The 15,274-nt window shown below is 64.8% G+C and overlaps 1 protein-coding gene across 3 annotated transcripts in view; it reads right to left on the bottom strand.

The window, feature by feature from the left end:
* Positions 1-11,674, bottom strand: part of WSCD1 (WSC domain containing 1) — a 29,545-nt gene extending 17,871 nt beyond the window's left edge. The window contains exons 1-2 of one of the 3 annotated variants that reach the window (XM_045986183.1): positions 11,536-11,674; positions 3,388-4,088 (exon numbers count right to left, since the gene is read on the bottom strand). In XM_045986183.1, the coding sequence (XP_045842139.1) occupies positions 3,388-3,814 (427 nt within the window). In that variant the 5' untranslated portion in view covers positions 3,815-4,088; positions 11,536-11,674. Of the gene's footprint in view, positions 1-3,387; positions 4,089-9,180; positions 9,779-10,939; positions 11,067-11,535 lie in introns of those variants that run through there. The other 2 variants (XM_045986182.1, XM_045986184.1) reach the window with 2 other exon arrangements.
* Positions 11,675-15,274: the final 3,600 nt, after the last annotated feature.

The following is a 15,274-nucleotide window of genomic DNA, read 5'->3' as shown; positions in this document are numbered from 1 at the left end:
TGCCCCTGGCATGGACCTGTGCCTGTTCCCTGATCATGCCCACCGTCTGCTTCCTGCCTGTCCTCGTCGGGTGTCCCTGACCACGCCAGTCCGTCACGGACCACCAGCCTGCCACGGCCTCTCCTTTCTCCAGATTCGGACATTCCATATCTGAAACGCTCGCCAATGCCCAAGCCCTTCTCAGTAACTGCTGCTGTTAAAACGCTCTTTACACCGCGTGCCCTGTGTCCACGAGGCCCCGCTGAGCCCTGTACATGGTCAGCACCCCACGCCACGGTAGGTCGGGGCCCCCAGAACCAGGCCGAGGCTCCGCAAGGAGGGGGCAGGGGAGCGGAAGCTCGGACACAAGGACCCCCCGCATGCAGCTCCCGGGCCCCGAATAAGACGCGGGGCAGCGGGAGGCGAGCAGGTACCCGGAGACGGGATTCCACCACCTAGCCAAGGTCGCCGAGGCAGAACCCGGGGGCAGCGGAGAGCAAAGGTCACCTTCCTGTCTGTCTGCCCGTGGGGCCATGAGCCTCCGTGTCCCCTTGGCCCCAGGACGCCCGGCAGCTCGCCATGGCCACAGGCACCAGCTCTCGCTCAGGACACCAGCACCCCCGGGGGTCGCAGACAGGGGAGGGCCCCTGAGACCCCTCCCCCAGCAGCAGGATAGAGGATTACCCTTGACCGGGTACTTGGCAGAGGAAAACTAACCTTTGAGAAATTTCCGGTGTGTCGCACAGCAAAGAAGAAATTCTATTACAACTTTCAATTAAGCTCCAAGACACAAGCTCAGGGGTCGTTTTGATGGGAAATGAGCCAAAAACGTGTCGAGGGGCCCACGGCATGCGTGGAATGCAAGTTGGGTGTGCGGGGGTGTGAATCTGGGCCCGTGTCACCCCCTCCCTGCTGGGCCTGGGCTTCCCCACCTGTAAGTGGAGACAGCCGGCCCCGCAGGCTCGGGGAGGGTGGAGAGAGGGACATAACACACGGCAGTGTCTGGCGCAAGGCCCGGCCTGCGGTGCTGTCGAGGGGTGGCTGTGTTAACCCCAACAACGATCAGGACGTGGACTCTCCAGTCCTTCATCCCTGAGACCCGAGTCAGCGTGCCGGATGCCCACCGGGGCGCCCCTGGTGCCCTCGCCGTGCTCGGGAGGCCGGACGCTGGACTGGAAAACGGCAGCGGGAGACCTGAGCCACGAGCGGGAGAGGAGGAAGCACTTGGAGCCGCCGGGCCGGGCTCTCTGCCGGCCACGCCACGGGGCGCGCAGAAGGCCCGGGACCCACACGCCCGCCGCGTCCGGCAGAACCGCGAGCCCTTCGTGCCGGAAAATCACCGACTGGCTCTTCCAGCTCTGACAGAGGCAAGGGTGTGCAGCGGAGAGAGGGCGTCCGGGGAACACACTGGGACACATTCTGAGGTGGATTTATTGCTTTCGGCGAAAACGGAGGCGACGCATTATTGTCTGTGACTCCGCATCTGTTCATTTGCGCGTCAACACAGACGCGCCATGCGGCTGCTAACGACGGCTTTGGAGATATTGGAATGTCTTTGGAAATCACTATCAATAAAAAACAAACTGGCGAGGGGAAGTTACTATTTCTCCCCTAGTAAACTTACTGACATTTTATTCCATTATGGATGTTGTCCAAGGTATAATGAAATGCTCGGTGATTGATGGCCTCCTGCCACTTCCGCGCCGCGCAGGAGCCCCTTCCAGGAGCGTGGCGGGCTGCCCGGCCGCAAAGAGCCGCCCTCTTTGTCTGTAGCCCCAGCAGCTGGCCCGCGTGGGCCGCCGGGCCCCGTGACGAGCGCAGTGAGCCCGGAGGCGGGGAGGGCGCCCCAGGGGCTCACAGCAGTCAGCATCCGGATGGCCCAGAACTGCTGCCCCGTGACCCTGCGGTCCTCATCTCTTCAGTGGCTGCGACACCCCGTCCACCGCTTTGCCTGGGGGAGATGACGTGGAGACAAGGGGTGCCTCCGGGGTTCAGACTGGGTCACTCCATACCTCCCCTCCCGCTGGCCGGGTCATAAAGACCTTCACCTGAGCCTCGGTGCTGCTGTGCGGCCGTCGTCCACCCCCAGACTGAGCTCTTCAAGTGCACGGAGCAGAGTAGACTCGTGCATGGCCCCCGAGGAGGGTGCACAGAGAGAAATAAAGAATTGACCTTTGGCCAAACTGCCCAAGGCCACAGAGCCAGCGACTGGCAATACCAAGAGAGAAACCCAGGTCTGTTTTCAAAACCTGTGCTCTTTCCCGGGCTGCTGCTCAAGCATTCTGTGTTGACTTTGTCGGTCACTCACACTTTAGTCTAAACGCATCACTCTGGTATAGTCTGCATAGAGACCCAGCCTCCTGGGGCGCTGGGGCAAATGTACAGAAGGCACCTTGTGCAAAGTGAGCTGCAGGATCCATTCCTCTTGTCCCCCCCATTCTTAGGTGGGAGCCTTGCTGAGGAACCGCACAGCAAGGGCTCTGACCTACGTGACCTCAGGAGACCTGTGGAGATAGAAGGACACTGTCCTCTGGGCTTCACTGACCGTCAGTCATCTCCCCCGATGTGAGGGCCTCAGGGGCTCCTCCCTTTCCCCTGGATCGGCTCGCTATCCTGGCAGTGAAGCCAGGCTCCCAGGCCTGGCCCTCCTCCTGACCTGCCACCTCCAGGCTGTACTCCGAGATACTTTCCGGCCCCGCCCCTGCCACTTGCTCTCCCCAGCTCCCTCCTTGCTCCTTGCCAGTGTCCTGGGGTCACACCCCAAATACACCACAGCTTCTGGGGAACCGAAACCAGGAGAGTGACCAATTGACAGAACATCCCCACACTCCCGTGTTTCCCCGCAGGATCGGGACGTCACAATCAGGGTATTTCCATCAACGTGTCCTTTATAGGCGCACCACAAACGCCATACGATTAGTTGTTTAACAATAAAAGAGCAGCCACCAGTGACTGGTGCCGGGAAGCACACCAGGCCCCCGGGCCCAGGGGTCTCCGCCTTCACGAGCTCCAGAATCACCCGCGGACAGTGCCGTGCAGACACCGCCCCCAGCCCATGATCGGGGGAGGCTGAGGACCTGTACATGGAACAGGCTGCTGCCCTCGGCGCTCCCTGCTGTCCCAAGCCATCCCCATGTGACTTGGGCTGGGTATGTCTGTCTCTCTGCCCCAAGGACCTGGGGATGTTAGGTCACGGGTCCAAGGTCACTGTTAAGTCAGGATGCAAGCGAATGTCCACCTGAACCCAGAGGCTGGGCTCTGGGACCTGCCCAGCCAGTGAGCGGGCAGAACTCAGCAGTCTGGAGGCCACAGGTGGGGCCTGAGAAAGGGAAAGCCACCCCCGGCCCCAGGTAGGGGTCCCGGAAGCAGAGCCCCAACATGCCAGGGGGTCCAGGGCTAGGCACCTACCTCGGCTGCTGGCCGCAGGCCTAGGGGCCTCGGGGCCTGGAGCGGGTGGCCCCTGGGGGTCCCCCATGAAGTGCTGGAACCAGCGGCGTCTCAGCTGCCGCAGCTCCGAGTTCCGGCTCCGGAGCCCGCGGGGGCCGGGCCGGGGCCGGACCGGGGACCTCCGCAGCATGTCCACGCCGAGCAGCAGCTCTGGGCTGACGCGGGGGGCCTGCAGTGCCCTGCTGTCCAGTAGGCCCATGCCCAGCGCCACGGCGGCCACGGGCAAGGCCTGCAGGGGGCCGGGCGCTCGGGGCCCCGGCGGGAGGGCCATGCGGGCGCGCTGCAGCAGCAGCAGGCTGCCGGTCATCAGGTAGGCGGCCGTGAGGAGGAACAGCAGGACCTGCGTGCGCCGCAGCAGCGTCTGCAGTCGGAAGAAGGGTTTGGCCATGCCCCCGGGCGGCGGGGCTCCCGGCTGGGGCCTGGGCACGGCTCCTAGCGCCCGGGCGGGAGGGAAGCCAGGGCCCCCAGAGGCCTCATCTCCGCATCCTGGGGCCCGCCTCTGCTTCTCGGGGCTCCTGGTCCTCCGGGCCTGTTTCCGGCAGGTGCCCCAAGAGCACCATCACGCGTCTCCGGCCGCAGGGCCCCAGGGCTGTGGCTCCTGCCCCAGGGTCACCAACTCTGCCATCGCTGAGCTCCGCCAACACCCATGCCTGGCTGGGGATCTGGAAGAGCAGAGAGAGCACGCTTAGATGCAAGGGGAGGGGCACGATGCCGCCGCGCCGGGGTCAGGACACTCCTGCTCTGGCCTCTGTTTCCCAAAGGGGACGCCTGTCCTGCAGGAGCCCCAGAGAGCAGGGCTCAAGTCCCAGCTCCGTGACCTGCTGGCTGTGTGCCCCTGGACAGTCCCTCAGACCTCAGCTTCCCCATCTGTAAAATGGGAATGACACCCCCTGCCCTTGAGCAACCCCGGGCATCCAGGGACAGAAGTGGCTTTGCACAGAATTCTCTCGGGCCAGGCTCGGAGCCAAACACTGACCCAGCATCTCGTTCAACCCTCAGGGCAGCCCAGTGAGGGAGATGCTGGAACAGCCCCATTTCACAGATGAGGCAAAAGGAGGCAAAAGAACTTTCCCGCATCGTTCAGCTGGCACACAGAGAGCCAAGGTGTGGAACGGTCTGTTTCAGGGCCTGAACTCTAAACTAGTAATTGGCCCAGCCAGCAATGGACACCAGCGTGCACAAGTGTACCCAGCCTGGGGCATGCGTATGCAGCAGGCGCTCCATGCATGCACAAAGTCTGCCAACGCCCTCCCCAGGGTGCCTTGGTCCTGGAGGTTGTGTTCTGGGAACTGTTTCACAGAGGCTGGTGGGCTCTAGCCCGGGAGAGGGTGAAGAACCGCGCACCTGCTCATGGAGACTAGGGCCCCTAGTGGGAACACAGGAGGCGCTCGGTGCAGCCTCCCAGGGCTGCCCTCGGCTCTCGCGCTGGCCTTTGGCTCCGGTTGGCGGTACCTCTGAAGTGGGCTGCTCGGAGCTGGCAGGGGCTCTGCAGCTGCCGGGAGCCAGGCCGTTGTGTGAGGGTGGCCCTCGGCACAAGGACAGTCTTGTTCTGGGAAGAAAAGCTCCCAGGAGCATGACTAACGTGGCCCGGGACCCCCGCCAGGCCCACAGCCCCTCAATGGCTGCTCTGTGCGCGGGGCATAGCCGGCGTGGTGTGAGCAGAAAGACAATGTTTGGGCCCCCGTGGCCTGGCATTCCCAGGGCAGAGATCCAGAGCGGCCCCCTTGCCAGCACGGCCCTTTCCAGCTCAACTCGCAGAGCCCCCCGTCCCGAGGCCCCGGAGAGGGCTGGGTCTGGGATTGCGGGGGCAGGCCCTCCGTCCGCAGCCGGAGCCGGATTTAAACTCTGAGCTGGGAAGCCGTTCGCGCCGGTCTCCAGAGCTCTTACTTTCTCGTTAAGCTGGCGTGCGCCAGGCCCGCCCCAGCCGGCCTCGTCAGATTTGTAACGCTACAGAGAAAATCCCAAGAAATCCGGCCTGATCCCCCGGCCTCCAGCTCTGGACCTCCGATCCGCCCTCCGCAAGGCCGCCAGGGCGATCCTCTGCACACACGCATCTGATCACTGTGCTTCCTGGCCAAAACCCCACTCAAAAGCTCCCCGTGGCTTTGGGGTCACACTCGGAGCTCCTCAGTGGGAGGCACGAGGCCCCTCCCGGCCCCTCCACTGCCCAGCCCTTTCCTTCGGCTTCCCGTCACACGCGTGTGCAAGCACACACACCCCACACCCCAGGAGCCATCAGCGCACGCCGTCCTGGCGCCTCTTCGGTCTCTCCTGCCCTCTTAGCTCAGCGAATTCCTGTGTATCCTCCACGTCTGAGCCCAGGAGTCACCTCCTCCAAGAAGACTTCCCTGATATCAGAAAGCATCCCCTCCTGTGGGGTCATGGAGCCCCGAGCTCTCAGGGGACAGCAACCCAGAGCTGGGGGGCCCAGCCCAAAATGTGGGGAAACACGTATGGTGGGCAGGGCACCGTCAGGTCCCATCAGTCAGGATCCCAGTGATCACGGACCCCACAGTGCCCTCTGGAGTCACCCCCTCCCAGAGGGGCCTCCTGGTCTGGGGAGGGGGCCTGGGCATGGAGGCAGGGCTGGTCATTTTTGGCGTCCTCTAAAGCAGGCTGCCACCCTTGCGCTCAGCCTCACAGCCCCCGGCCACCCCAGCTCTCCTTGCGGCAGGCACCGAGCACACCTCACCTACTGGCAGGCAATGGTGGTGGACGCTTGCCGAGGCCTGGGGGTGGCCAGGGGAGGGGCAACTGCAAGGAAGCTCCCGGCCCAGCCAGGGGCAGCCCCATGGCAGAAGCTGCTAATGCCTAGGGGTCATCCAGCCATGGCCTGTCTGCGCGGGCCAGAGCCCATCGGCGGTGCTGGCGGCACCCCAAACCCCCGTGGGGCAAGGCATGGCTCAAAAGGGGGCCTCAGGCTCCTCATCTGCAAAAAGGGACCAACAGCAAGTCCGTGGGATCCGACCACCGGGAAAACTGCTCCCTACGAAGCTTGGAGCTCGCCGTCATGAACGCCGAGGAGGGGTCCCGGCAGCTGAGCCACGGGTGAAATCAGTCTCTGGGGACTCCCTGGGGTGGGCCTGGCACCCCGTCCTCCTCGAAGGCGCCCCTGGGCTGTCGGCAACTGCTTCCCTGTTGCGTGCCCCTCCCCGAAGCACTCTGGGCGCGGAGGAGGAGCCAAGCTGGGCCGCGGCTGGCTCCTGGCCCTGCCCCGTCTCAGTTACTCCACGCACCCCTCCCACGCGGGTGCCCTGCTCTCCCTGACTCGACACGGCCCCTTGAGCCCAGCGGGGTGAGGCGCACGGCCTGCGGTCAGACCACCGGGCTGCCACGTGCCCCCAGCCCGGCAACCCCGATGCCGTCCTGTGGGCGAGCTCCAGCCTGCTGGGGTGCCCCATCTGCTGGGAGTCTGGGCCATTCTCCCCCAAGCTGCTCTCCCCCACGGGGCACCTCCTGTCTTGTCATCAAACAACGTGTTCCAGGGAGAGGAGAACGAGGGAACACGCTGCTGCCTGAGGCCGGGGCCTTGTTGGCCGGGGGGCGGGGCTCAGCACCCAGAGAAGGGCAGGGGCTGAGGGAACGAGGGACCCTGCGTCCCCTCCCAGGAAGGAGAGAGTAATGGGGCCCAGGGTCTTCTGGGATCTCAGGAGGAAGCAGGACTCTCTCGCGGGTGGGGGCTCAGGAAACCTGGGTCCTCTCCTGGTACTGCGTTGCCGTCCGGGTCCTGGGGGGCAGCAGGTGCCGAGCCTGCCGGTGGGTGATGTTGGGCAGATGGCGGCTGCTGCTCGGTGAGGCGGTGGGGGGGCTCCCAGGGACTGAGCAGGTGGGGGGTGCAGCACAGTGAGAGGAGAGCCGGCAGCCCCTGGGGCCTGGAGAAGGAGCTCTGAGGGGTCCAGGCCCAACCCCGGGCCATTGAGGTTCGATCAGGTGACTCTGCCTCCGTCTCCCCAACCCCAGAAAGAACAGGCAGTGACAGGTGAGGGGAGAAAGACTCCAGGTGCCCCCAGAAGCATCTCAGCCCCGTGACCACGGCCTGAGGACTGGGACCCTCGGGGTTCAGAGCCACGCGCTCCTAGTGTGGCAAGAAGCTTGCAGACGGAGGCACGGGTCCAGCCCGCTGCTCGCCCCGCAGGAGATGGGCAGTGGGGTCCCCACAGCCCTGAGCTCCAGCTTCCACGATGGGGGGACAAGGGGTCCTCAGCCTCAGGACCTCCGGGAGGCCGCACTGGGGAGACTCCAGTGGGGCTTGGCGCTCTGAATTAGCTCCCCCTTTCTTGTCCCTCCCCTGCAGCCTTGCCTCTGCCCTGCTCAGGGTCTGTCATTGGACACCCTGCCCCCTCCAGAAGGCTGGGCCTAAGAAAGTGACCTTCCTAACACGGAACCAGTAACTGCCATTTGCAGGGGCTCCCGAGGACCCGGCGGCCAGGCCCAAGCTCCCCAGCCTGACGTTCCGTCTCCCGGCCCCTTGCAGAAGGCCACGTCCCGGGCACCGTGTCCGCAGGCCCGCAGGAGCCGCACCATGCCCCTCACGCACACGCTTTTGTTGGACCGGGGGCCTGGGGCCCCTCGCGTGACTCTGAAATGCTCTGTGGCCATCAAGGCTCGGCTTCCATGCCACCTCTTCCATGAAGTCTTCCTGATCCCCCCGAGTCAACACGAGGATGGGATGCTCCGTGAACGGCGCCCAGGTGATGCGTCCTGCCCCGGGTCAGGGTCGCGTGCTACTTGGCCCGCTCCTCCTCCCAGCCTGGGAGCCTGCTGAGGCCACAGACACTCAGGGACCCTGTCCAGCTCTGGGGGGAGCATGGGGCAGACCAGCCGGAGATCCGTGCCCGTGGCCGCCCGCGTCCTGGGGCCCCGTTCCTCTGCACCTTGGAGTCTCAGAGCCAAGAGAGAAAGGATCCCCCTGAATTAAAGTCTCTGGGCCCTCGGGCAGGACGAGGTCCGGGAATGGGAACGGGGTGGGGATCCCTCTGACTTTGCAACGGCAGATGCTTTGATCTTCTGAAAGCAGAACTTATGCGAGAAAGTCCAAAATAAGAAATGTCGTTAAGAAGGTATAAAGCGTAAGAGGAAGGTCAAAACTCCATTCACCTCGGAGCCCAGAGAGGACGGTCCCTGCCACCCACCGCCGAGGTTTGTACAAACGGGGCCTCCTGCGCAGCACCAGACACCAAAAGATGCTCTCACGCGGCACCACGTGCACAGAAGGAGCAGAGCAGACAGCGAACGCGGAGCTCCAGGTAAACCCGAGAGGTGGGGTCACCGCGGGCCCGTCGTAGGGACCCGGCTGCTGGCAGAGTCAGGACCACGGAGCCGGGCCACAGACGAGACACGAGACCCACGCCTTCCAATGCACCGCGTCATACGCCTCCATCCGCTCGCGCCCCGGGCTGCAGAGATAGCGGGCAGCCACCGTGAGGCCTGCCGCTGGCCCTTGCCGGTGCGTGGATCTGGAGCCCAGCACAACCTCGGAACCGCCCAGCTCGTCCAGATGCTGGGCTTGTTCATTGGTTCGTGTGCTTCTCCCACTGGGGGGCCACCCCTGGAGGGTCATCCAAGACCCTCAGCAGTTCAGATAAATCCAGGCGAGTGAGTAGAGCAGGCAGACTCGGCCTCGCCCTCCTCTGGCTCCCGCAGCTGCTGGGATGAGGGACTCACCCTACCGGAGGGGGTGCCTCGGGCGCTCCCACCCTCCAAACCCTCCTGGCTCCCTCGGGCCAAGATGCCCGTCCTCTGGGAGGGACTCACATCGCCAAGGGGCTCCAGCAGCAAGAGAAGAGAAGCCCTGTGGAAGGAAGGGGCCTCGGCAGCCAAAGGTGCGCCCTGTTCACGGCTCCGGCTCCCTAAATCAGCCTGTTTTCCATCCCCTTCTCACATCCCGGCTGGCAGGTGGCTCCTCCCCAACCACGTTCTCCAAAAGCGTCCCACTTCCGGTAATTGTGTGGGCAGCAGGTCCACACGGTGATTAGGACAGGCACGGCAAGGAGAGATCGGGAGAAACAGTGTGAAAACAAGACTTTGAGGCCCGAGGAGGGGGCAGGCGCAGCCAGATTCATGCACTCGTGCCCCCCATGAGCCAGCCTGCCCCACCGGCGGGTGTGAGGATCATGGGCCTCTCCAGGATAAAAGCCCAGACGGTCTGAACACCGCGCTGTCCCCAGTGCCTGGGCCCTGACCGTGAGCTGGGAGGCTGGTCTCACCCCACGGTCTGAACCGGGCAGGAGGGGACGCCGGGTGTGTCTGCGGGAGACCCGGCCCTTGCAAGAGCGTCTGTTGGGCAAGATTCAGCCCCAGCTTCCAGGCACGGGGAGCCCTTGGCAGGCCAACCCCCACGGAACCGGCCCCATACTCACTCCTCAGCACCGGGCCCTACTGGACCTGGCCAGAGACTCAGGCCGACCCACCGGTGCCTAGAATATCCACTTCTGCCCGATGAGACAGATGGGAGGGAAAGGATAGGGTCTGGCCCGCGGAATCCAAGCTGCCCGTCACTTCCCACCGGATATGCCTCAGGCCACTGGCCACACCCCACAGGGCTCCTTCCCCTGCTGCAAAGAGCGGTCCCTTCGCCCCACACCAAGCGTTCCTCCAGAGGAGTTTGGAAGTGCTCCCGCCCAGACTTGGGAGAGTGCAGCCGCGGATGAGGGCCACAGGGCTCCTCCTGGGGAGGACGGGGCTGCCAGGAGCAGCCCCCCAGCCCAGCTGCCCGCCAAGCGGCCGTGATCGCGAGTGTGCATGGGACACGGACACATGTGCTCTCGGACCAACCCAGCTGCTGCTCCTCACGGACCTCTGGGGCTCTGGCGGCCCACTGGGACACCTTCTCCAAGGGGCTTCTGAGACCCGAGCCAAGGGAATGTGGTGGGGAGGCGGTGGGGGGCAACCACCCCTTGCCCCGTCTCCAGCACTTGCAAGGGGCAGGAAGGGGCTGCTGCAGACAGAAGGGCCCGCCAGCTTTTCCCTCCTCTCTCTCTCCCCACCAGCCCTCGCGCTTCCCTAACCTGATAGCCCAGACAATTTGGAGGAAAAACAAAAGGCCCCATCTGTGCGTCCCAGCATGGGCGTCCCAACCCGGGACAGCCCAGTAGCTCCCGAAACTGAAGCAGCCTTTCCGGGACAGGAGGGGGTGATGGCATCGGACCCGTCAGAGAAGTACAGTGGAGTTCCCAGTCTGTCCGGCTCTGAGCTGCCCAGGAAGGGCGCCTGGGCAGCCGGGCAGGATCCTGGACACCCGGTCAGGGCTTTGGGGGCCGAACCTTGGTGTTCAGCCTCCGCGGACTCCAACAAGGACAGGTGCCCCTCTGCACCCCTGCCTCCCTGGGGAGAACCAGCAGCCACTGCCTGCTGGTGGGGATGCTCAGAAAACAGACCCCAGCAGGGCCACCCCGAGGCTCCGGACATACAAGAAAAATGCAATGAGCAGCCTCCGGTCCTGTCTCCGTCCCCACCTAGGGAGATACAAAGCTCACTCGGGGTAATTTTGCCGACAAAATACATAAATACATACGTTCCGCCTTCGCCTCTGCCTCCGTTCAAGTTCACTGAGAGACAGAGCGAGCCTTGGCTGACCGGAAGCTTCTCTTGGCAGCGGAGCGAGGGGGAGCTGCTCCGGCACACGTCTCCTCCTGAGCGAGGCAGCGCGCGCCCCAAACCCCGCGCTCGTCCCCCCGCCCCCCGCCGGATCCGCCGCTCCCTCCGCGGAAACGGACGGTCGCCGAGAATTCCGGGGGGTGGGGACAGCGCGTCCAAAACTGCCCTGCGCGCCCCCGGCCACCCCGCCCGCGCCCCCTCCAGCGCCGCCCCCACGCGTGCACCCACACTCCCCTCCGCGGCCAGCCGCCCCGAGAGGAGCAGGTGCACCCCCCGCTCTCCCCCGGCCCCCTCCAGCACCGCCCCCGCGCGCGCACCCACACCTCCCCGGCCAGCCGCCCCGGCCCAGAGGCGCCCCCCATTCGCCGCCCCAAGCCCTGGCAGGTGCAGCCCCGCTGCGCTCCGGCTGCGTCTACACAAACTTGTTCGCGGGCGTCTGGGAAGGAGTCCGCCCGCCCCCCGCGCGGGGGTCCCGGAGGGGTCCCGGCGGGGCGCCCCGGAGACAGCACTCACCCCGCGATCGCGGCGGCTGGGGCACCCGCTCCGGCGGCCACGCGCCCGCTCCTGGGCGCCGAGCCCGCAGCCCCGCAGCGCCCGGACCCCGGCGCCCCCGCGAGCGGCCCGACGCGCCCCAGGGGAAGAGGGCGCCGCCGCCAGGCTCCCCCGGCTGCGGGCGTCCGGGCGTCCGGGCGGAGCGGGCGGCGCGGGCGGGCGCCGGGCGGGCGGCGCGGGCGGCGGGGGGCGGCGGGCTCTGCACATGCTCACTCGCGCGGCCCGGGGACAGCGGCCGGCCGCCCCGGGTCCTAGAGGCGCCCGCGCCCGCCGCCGCCCGCCGCGTGGGAGGGGGCGCGCTGGTGGCCGGGGCCGCCCCGGGGCTGGCCCGTGAGGCCGGCGCGCCCGGGCGGAGGGAGGGACACGCGTGCGCTGCCCACGCGTGCACTCGGCATTCTCGCGCGCACACGCAAGGCCCCGCTGGTGTGGTACACGCAGCCGGCGGGTGCATTGGCGCTCACACCCTCACACGCGTGTCCACACGGCCACATCACCAAGACGCACGGAGACGGGGCACCCGCTGATGGAGACACACCGAGTCACTGCTTCCCAGCCCCGCAGACACCCACTGGCACTCACACCCCCCCCCACACACAGCTCTGTCCCACTCACCTTGCGCTCACACCCACACACACACACACACAGCTCTGTCCCACTCAGACCGCACGGGACACGGTGACAGGCACACACAGTGTCATACACTTGGTGGTACTCTGGTTCCAACACAGTCAGACACACACTGACTCACTGTCCCATCCGCGGCTGGACACGGACACCCACGTCCTCAAGCACACAGACACAGGGACACAGCCACACGCAGAGGCACCAATGCACAGACACATCCCAGACCCTTGTCCCCCACTGGCAGGCTCAGGGCAGCTACTGCGCTGTCCCACACCGACCCTCGGGGACTGACCCACGCCTAGATACAGTCGCCCACGGAAGCAGTGCCACACTCCTGCAGAGTCACAGGGGGCAGGGACCCACAGGCACACGTACATGCACACACACACACACACACACACGTGGCAGCAGGCACCCATACAGACACTCGGGTGTACGACCGCACAGCTATCCACAATCCCCCTCTTTGCATAAGGGCTGGATCCAACCCCAAGGATTTCCCCTCCAAGTGTCTCCCTTGCCCCTGCTCCTCAGAAATCCCCAAGCCACAGCAGCACCCCTGCGGGTGCATGGGGGAAGCTGTCCTCACCCCGGGCTGGCTGCTGAGGTGCTCCCGGAGGCTGAGCAGCAGCAGAGGCTGCAGGAGCAGGTGGCTGTGGTGCGGTGCGGCTCTGACCCGGGCTTCCTGAAAGGGAGTTTCGTGCGCCTCACGACCGCTAGGGGCAGAGCTGCTTGGCGAGACTCCGAGGAACCGGTTTTCAACAGGTGCAGGGCTGGCAAGGAAGGATTCAACTGGGACCTGTCCGAGCCCTGCTGTGCGAAGGTCAGTCTGGTGGTACCCGAGGGGAAGGGGCTGCTTGAGTGCACACATCCAAGCCCTATCTTTAGAACAGAGTCAGTCCCCTCTGGAACTGTGGGTGTGCTGGGCGAGAGGGTACCAGGGGTGAGAGACACGCCCCGTGCTGTCCCAGTGTCCCTGGCTTGGCAGAAGAGCCCCCGCGCGCATCCCTTACAGACTGAGTATTTGCACGGGGCTCATGCGGGTGACGCTGGCCCAGCTGCCTCCCGCCCTTTATCTCACGGGAGACTCACAGTAAGTCAGTGGCTGCCTTCCTGTGCCACCGTCCAGAGGAAGCTCCTGACGCCCCAAGTGGACGAATGCCCGACGCACACGGCGAGCAGAGCCCAGGAGCTCTTCCGGGAGGGCACTTGGGACAGCACTCAAGCTGGGAAGGCCGTGTGCTCCTGCAAGGGTGGAGAGTCATCTCGGGAAAGAGAAAGGTCGGCCGGGCATCTGTGCCTTTCGTGTGCCCGATGCCACATGGCACCGCTGTGAAAAGCCCTCCAGGGGCCCGGGAGATAGGTAGGAGCAGCTGCGGTCTCTGATCTCCAGGAGAGACATGCGGGAGGAGGGAGGACGGCAGGATCCGGGAAGTGGTGGAGAAGGGCTTGGAGATGGGCGCAGGCCTCCGGTAAGGTATCCAGAGGGTCAGGGTTGGGACGAAGCCCTCCACTGTGGCAGTGGTGACCCGTAAGAGGGTCCTCCCAGAGGACCCAAGGAGGCCTCCTGGACTAGGCCTGATAGTGGAGCCACTCCCAGTGCCCATCGAGCTCTGCCTCACCGCTGTCCCGTCGGCACAGCTGGGCTGCTGGACCGCTGCCCCCACGTCATCTCCATCTTTATCCCAGAAGGTTCCCTAATACCTTGGCGGTCCCACAGTGGGACTGACATGTCCGGTTACCACTGACCGTCGAGTCACCGCTCCCGCTCCCCTGCAGGTCTGGAGTTAGAGACCAGACCCTCTGCTCCCACTTCACTCCTGCCTCTGTGTCTGTCTTTGGACTCCATCTGCTTCTCTCTTTCTGGATCCGCGATTGGACTCCAAGTAATTACCTTGTCTCCTAACTGCACATTGGTCACTGGTTTACCACCTGCCCATCCTTCCTCCTTCCTTCCATCCATCCATCCTCTCACTTAATCACTGAGCAAAGCACCCACTGTGTTAGATTTTGTGTTGAACTCGGAAGATTTTTTGGTAAGAAAAGGCAGTCCCTCCAGGGAGGGTCCAGTGTGGAGCGCTGGCCAAGGAAACACGCCCGAAGTGAGAACGTACCACAAACAAGGAGCCCTACTGCACCCGCTGAGGGGCTTGTAGCTTCAAGCCCGTCGCCACTTGGCCAAAACTGTTCCTCTGCTGGTAGCGGAGCACAAGCAGGGTGCTGGCTGCCAGGAAGGCAAGCAGCTGGGTATGCATATATGGGCGTGGACACTGAACGTTTAGAGGAATTCAGGGAAGGCTTCCTGGAGGAGGTGACGTTTCAGCGGACTCTTAAAGGGGAAGTAGCCATGACCTGAGTTCTCGGGAGCAGGGGCCACTCCCAGCAGGGGAGTTGTCCTGCGTGAGGGTGGGAAGGTGAGAAACGCGCGGTATGTTGGAGGAGTTCCCGGTAACTTGATGTGGCTGGGGTGAGGTTGGCGGTGGCTGCAGAGGAGACCAGACAGCCTCATTCAGATCGCTGAGTCCCGTGGGCACACAGGGCTGCAGACCCAGCCCCAGCCCTCACCACGGCCCTGCCCTTCCGCAGGCGGCCACCTGGCCCTCCGCCTCAGGAAATACCCAGTAAATGGTGGGCCGTCAGCCCCCGTTTCTGCCCTTCATCGATGGGGACAGCCTGGTGGTCAGGGGTCACAGGGTGAGCAGCCCGGGCAGGGGCACGGGTCCCAGCTCCGCACCTCCCCTCCCACCTGGGGAAGTCACCATCTCTCTGAGCCTCACCATCTTCGCCTACGAAACAGAGACAATGCAGGCTGTCACGAGGCTCGAAAAAAATGCGTGTGGTGGGTGCAGTGCGCGGCCTGCCATGGAAAAGTCACACAACACGTCCCAGCAAATATTGTGTACAGCGCCTTCTCCCTGACTTCTATGATCCGGAAACGCCACCTGCGGGTGATTTCTGGACCGTCCCCCCCCCAACCAGCAAGGCCGCCCTGACGCGGCTCACTGACCAGCTCCCGGGCTGCAGAAAATGCGTCACGCCATCGTGCCCCAGGGCACGGGTGTTTTTGTCTCTCGCC

This window comes from Meles meles, chromosome 18 (assembly GCF_922984935.1).
Source record: "Meles meles chromosome 18, mMelMel3.1 paternal haplotype, whole genome shotgun sequence".
Taxonomy (NCBI): Eukaryota; Metazoa; Chordata; class Mammalia; order Carnivora; family Mustelidae; genus Meles; species Meles meles.
This window is presented reverse-complemented; position numbering and strand designations above follow the sequence as displayed.